The sequence below is a fragment of the Artibeus jamaicensis genome, unplaced genomic scaffold (genome assembly GCF_021234435.1).
Source record: "Artibeus jamaicensis isolate MK-2021 breed Jamaican fruit bat unplaced genomic scaffold, CSHL_Jam_final scaffold_804, whole genome shotgun sequence".
Classification (NCBI taxonomy): domain Eukaryota; kingdom Metazoa; phylum Chordata; class Mammalia; order Chiroptera; family Phyllostomidae; genus Artibeus; species Artibeus jamaicensis.
The window spans coordinates 1,870,032-1,876,031 of NW_026522055.1; the positions used below are offsets into that span (position 1 = coordinate 1,870,032).

Here is a 6,000-nt window from a genome sequence, read left to right on the forward strand (position 1 = left end):
CTGCACAGACCCTTCTTGGGTGACTTGCCCAGGGCAGACGTCCTCACACAGCTTCCAGAAAAGATTTCTACTTGTGCACAGTTGAGGGCGTCAGGAGAGTTCTCTCAGGAGGCAGGGGTTGCATGTTCCCAGAGACAGCACTCCTTTCCCTCCACCCCTGTCTGCATCTGACTTTCCTGGTGCACCCACAGCTGACCAGGGCGGTCACAGGGCTCATTGTCCCTTCTCACCACTTTGAACAAAGCCCTGGTCCCTGCTGTTTCTTTTCCCCACCTGGCGTAGGACCACTGCATCTGCCTTTTGTGTCCCAACCAGAGCCATTAAGTATCAGAGATTGGAGGACTCAGAAGTGCCCCCTCGTGATACTTCTTCCCCTCTCCCTCCAATCTCCTCACAAACAGAAACCACCAGATTCTCCATCTCAGCTAAATCCTATTTTTTCTAAATGTCAACTCCTCCCACAAGCCTTCTCTTACCCTTTTATTATTTTCTAAATCAACACCCAAGGATACATTTACTGAGAGGGAGAGATGACAGAAACATTGATCAGCTGTCTCCTGTGTGTGCCCTGCACAGGAACCAAACCTGCAACCTAGGTTTGTGCCTTGCCCAGGAATTGAACCCTCAATCTTTTGGTGCACTGGAGAGTGCTCCAACCAACTGAGCCACATGGGCCAGGGCTGACCATTTTAACTAAAACACCACTCCTTCTCCAATCCCTGTCTTCTTACTGGGCATGGTATTTCATTACAGCTCATAACTACACATAGCATTTCATTTTAGGTATATTTATTTATTGTCAATTTTCCCCACCTGGTGGGCAACCCCATGGAGACTGGGACGCATCCACTACAGCACCTGGGGCCTGTTAGATCCTCACAAGTGTTGAATTAACAGCTGGAAGTAGATCTCCTATTTTTTCTTTTTTTTAAAATAATACATTTAAATTTTTATTTTCCAATTCCTGTTGACCTCAATATGAATTTATACTAGTTTCAAATTCTTCCAAAATGGTTAAACAATTATATAATATACAAATTTTCCCCCAATAGTTTGCTATAGGGCATAGGAGTAGAGAGGTGGGAGTGTGGAGAAATTAGGAATTTTCTTCCATGGTTTTATGTATCCATTTGTAGTTCAAGCATAGGTGGGTGTAGACGACTGGGTCAAATGGTTCTATAGAAGGAACATATCCATGGGACACCAGGCCTTGCAGGGAGCCTTCACACATCAGGGGACTCCCTGGGTCACCCTGGAAGGGAGAGAGCAGATCAACTTTGTCCTTAGAGCAACCAGCACTGAGGTCTCTCTCCTACACTCCGTGGTTATCAAGTCTTTGTCCTGCCACACCCATCTTCCACCCTGGCCAATAGGAAGAGACTCATTGTCTCTGTGCACCAATGGGAGAGCAGGAATTAATGCTACCCTGGAGAGAGGAGAAAGGAGGGTTTCTGAAGAGATTTGCTTGAACCCTGGCCAATAAGGCCAATCACAGGGAGGGGGTGGGCTTCTTGGAAGTCATAGCTTCATTAATGTTCCATCGTGAATAAGTCTTTGCCAAGCAATTTTGAGAAAGACCATTATCTCCAGAAAATTAATACATTTACCCATGAACTTACCCAGGGATGGGGGACAAGCTAGTCTGAAAAACTAGGGGCTGGACCAATGACCTGATTCACAGGGTTCAGTGCAAGATGAAAATGTGGACTACCAGGTACAAACATATACATTCTGACACAACAAAATGAGTGCCTTAAGCTAAATGTGTGACTCTTCTGAGTGTGGGGCGCTGTGTCCATGCACAACTTGCACTTTCATGAATCAGGCCTTCAAGGGACCAAAGGGGACCCCCTTTCTTTAGGACATACAGGTGTCTTCAATTGCCTCTACCCCTAACACACACAATCCAGCAGCTTCTGAAAGCCGAGTGTGCAGATGTGAGCCAAGAGAATGGGGCTACAAAGAAGCAGAGGATGAAAGAGAAATAGGGAGAGAGAGAAGGGTGAAGAGCAGGGAGGGAAGAAGAAGGGGGACAGAGAAGCAGAAATGTTGGCAGTGGAAAAAGAGGCAGAAATGGAGGGAAACAAAAGAGTGAGAGAGGCACAGACAGAGAGAGATCAATCCTAACACAGAGAGAATACAGAGGAGAACAAGGACTTGAAATGAGATGTGAAGGATGATGAGGAAAGATGATTCTCAGACATGGGATTACAGAGATGAGGAAGGGGGAACGAAAGGGGAGGATGGGCTCCTTCTTTTCCCAGGACCAGGAACAGATACAAACATAAGTAAAGAAGCCAAACATTAGCTTCTGGCACATCTCAGTGATCGCAATGAGAATTTTAACGTATACTTTAAAAATCAAATTCAATATAAAAAAAAATCCATGACGAACTTGGTATTCCAACTTTAGATAAACCCAAGGTTGGTACCATGCTAAGCTGAATTATATAGGAGCCCAAGGCAAATGGAAAATTCAGTAATGTCTGATTATTCTTTATTTTAAAAATTGATATTTTGGTCATCAAGGATTTTTTGCAAGAATTATTATTATTTTTAAAAGATTTTATTTATTTACCTTTAGAGGGGAAGGGAAGGAGAGAGGGAGAGAAATATCAATGTATGGTTATGTCTCGTGTGTCCCCTGCTGGGAACTGGCCTGCAACCCAGGCATGTGCCCTGACTGGGAATCGAACCGCAATACTCTGGTTTGCAGGCCCATGCTCAATCCACTGAGCTACACAAGCCAGGGCCACAAGAATTATTTTTTTAAATAGTCATTGGAATAGGATTCGTCTTGGTCCCTGAGTGTTTGGTGCCCTCTTAAAGTTCGTGCTTGGAGCCTGTGCCTCCCTCCCCTTTCCCCTGGTCCCTGCCCCATTTTCTCCCCTCCAGTTTCTAACCTTCAACCCTGTGCCCTCCCCCAGGGCCATGTGGGCTCTGGGGGAGCCACTCTGGGGCAGCTTCCAGCCAGAGTGGAGCCAGAAGGCACCCATAACTTTGACCCCTGAGGTAACTGGAAGGCAGCTGTCCCTGGTTACAGCTCCTGTGTGAGAACTCGGAGACGGTTCCCTCCACGCCACAGGCTCACGTCTGCCTGGACTGACTGTGGCAGCCCAGGAAGGCTGGAAACTGCGAGAGTGCTGACTTGTGGGAGTGGCAGGGGACTTGAGAGTGGGAAAACGCTTAGCTTCACGTAAACAGTCAATATAATAAGCCTAGTAAGTAACGGATGTGTTAACGCTATTTGTGTCAGGAACTGCAGGTGTGGCAGTTCCCTGCTCTCAGGAGAGCTGGTCGACCTCCTGGGGCACAGCTGGACACCACCACCTGGGGCACAGCTGGACACCACCTCCTGGGGCACAGCTGGAGACTTCGGATACATTCATTCTGTTCCAGGAGAACACAAACACCCACCAGCCAGGAGACAGCAAGAATGCGGCACTTTTCCAATCTAATGTTCCCCTGAATTCCAAACCCCTTCACTGCACCTTGTTCTCTGTTATAAAAAGGCTGGTTTGGAGGGCAATGTAAAAACAGTCCGTTAGGGTATAAACCCACCGTCTTGCCTGCCACCTGAATAAAACACCCATGAAGATATTCCTTCCCTGCCTCTAATTATTGAGTTTGGTTTCTGACAGGCAGCAGGAGAACCGGCTTTTCCAGATTCAGGAGGAATTGGAAAAATGGGACAGAGGAGGGGCCAGGCTGAAATTTAAACTAAAGGCGGGTGGCCACAAGGGATGAGGGACAGGAGACAACACAGGACTAGGGACTGACGCAGTGTGAGACTCTGCAGGCAGGGAAGGGACTACTCTGGGCCCCTCTGGCTGAGGCAGAGAACTGAGCAGAGAGAGACCAGCAAAGTGAGACTGGTCAGGTGCTGAGGGGAGGCTGGGCACCAGGGCTCGCGCGCAGACTCTGGGTGGAGGGGAACTGAGGGCTGAGAGGAAGCGGGACCCAGGGCAGGGGAGGAGGGGACTCACTCTGTAGGCGCAGGGGACTCTGGCAGGGGCAGCTGTGCACATCATGTGTGTCTTCGGCCGGGCACTGTGCAGCTTCCCGCAGACCTTGTGGGAGATGAGGGTGACGTTGGCGCACCGGAGCACTGATGGCTGTGTCACTGTCAGGCAAGGGAGGGGGGAGTCGGAAGCTTAATCTGGTGGCCCCCTGGGTGCCGATGTGAAAGAATAGCAGCCTCGGATATGGATTAAGGAGAGGCGGGGTGACTCAATGCTGTGGTCGTGAGCAGGTACCTACCCTTGGACTCCTGGGTATCATGGGAAAGGGGCCTGTGTCTAAGCTCCTGAGTCTGAGGGAGGGTCGTGCCAGGGGCCAGGCTTTCTGGGTCTGTGGGAGGACAGGGCTGGGTCCTGGGTCCCTAAGTCTCTGGAGATGATGCATCTGAGGACAGGAGTCCACCGTCTGAGTGAGAAGCTGGCTGTGCTCCTGGACTCTTGGGCCTGAGGAATGGAGACCTTAGATTTGAAATTATGGGTCTTGGTGGGCGGGGGAGGAAGTTCTGAAGACCATGGCTTCTGGATCTGAGGGTAGAAAACCTGGGAGCTTGGACTCCTGGGTGTGGGAGAGGATTGCATGGAGCATCCAGGTTACTCAGCCACAGGCGCAGCCTCACCTAGGTTCGTGTCTCTGCCGTCCCAGCCAGAAAAAGTGCAGTTGGCCCCAGGGTGTTTGCAGCGGGAGGGCAGTGTGACCTTCCTCACAGCCTCTGACAGCAGGGCTGGGCGGCTCAGCTTCACCAGCATGAGGTCATGAATGTAGTTCTGACTCTGGAACCTGGGGTGAACGAATGACTCCGTGGCCCTGATCTTCACTGCCTTGTCATCATCCAGGAGATCACTGCCCATGTGCACGGTGTACTCACTGAAAACCAGCAGCAACAACAGGCAGAGGGTGACGCCGTGGCTGAGAGAGGGGAATGAACAGGGGGGCAGACTTCCCGAGAGACCAGGGGACAGAGATGGAAGGAGGGTAGAGAGAGACCCAGAGTGTGGAGGAGAACCATACAGGGAGAGGAGACACTGCCACACACCTCATGTTGCAGCTGGCGACCGTGAGCACCCACAGCTCGCTGAGCAGCACACCTGAACACTGGAACTCTCTGTCAGACAACAGGGCCACCTGCCCGGGCTGGGAGCCTCTTGGACATGGAAGTCCATTAACAATCTTTTTCTCAGTATTGTCGGCTGCATGGAGACATGGAAAAAGCATGGGTAGCAGGCACCAGGAAAAGACTGAGGTCAGGGTGGATGGATGCCCAGAGACAGGGAGAAAGAGAGGCAGACAGAGAGATGTGGAGAGGGGCAGGGGCAGAAATTGAGTACATTGCAGAGAAAGCTGCAGATCGAGAAGGGGACCCATGGAGGGGCCTGCTCAGAATGCAGGGTGGGGGCGTCTGGTCTGGAGGCAACCCCAGAGGCTGATGGGGGAGAGACACTGAGGGCAGGAGGCAGCCTGGCGGGCACAGGGGCCCCATGAGTCAGAGGGAAGCAGAGAAAAGGGGCCCCAGCAGGAGAGCCCAGTGTGCTTGGGAGGAAGCTTCTGTGGGGTTGGGGGGTGGGCGGGGCTCTGACTCAGCTTCTGTGAAGAGGGGAATTGCCCTGGGGGGAGAAGGTGGGGACAGTGTGAGGCTCAGGGGCAAGGACAGGCCTCCCCATCTGGCCCTCACCTCCTTGTCCAGCAGCTCCCAGGGTTAAGGACAGCAGCAGGATCAGCAGGGGCATATGAAGGGAACCTGCCATGTGGCCTCTGAGAGCCTCTGGGGGCTGCCACGTGAAGGAAGGAGGATGGGCGTCTTCTGCTGGGGCTGGAAGGACAGAGAATTCAGGACCCAGGAGTCCTGGTCCCCAGCTTCCTCTTTCTCAGACCCAGGGTCCCAGTTTCCCCAATCCCTCTTTCCTGAGTCTCAGAAGTCCAGACTTGAGACGGCTCCTACATCAGCCCTGGGAATCTGGCTGCCTATTTCTATCCATTTATCAT

The 6,000-nt window shown here is 51.5% G+C and overlaps 1 protein-coding gene across 1 annotated transcript; it reads right to left on the reverse strand.

The window, feature by feature from the left end:
* Positions 1–3,087: 3,087 nt before the first annotated feature.
* Positions 3,088–5,762, reverse strand: LOC119052002 (kallikrein-7-like). The gene is made up of 5 exons (XM_053659676.1): positions 5,684–5,762; positions 5,054–5,207; positions 4,637–4,884; positions 3,987–4,123; positions 3,088–3,147 (listed from the first exon to the last, which is right to left on the reverse strand). The coding sequence occupies exons 1-5, from the start codon at positions 5,760–5,762 to the stop codon at positions 3,088–3,090; spliced, it is 678 nt and encodes a 225-aa protein (XP_053515651.1).
* Between the last annotated feature and the right edge of the window lie 238 nt (positions 5,763–6,000).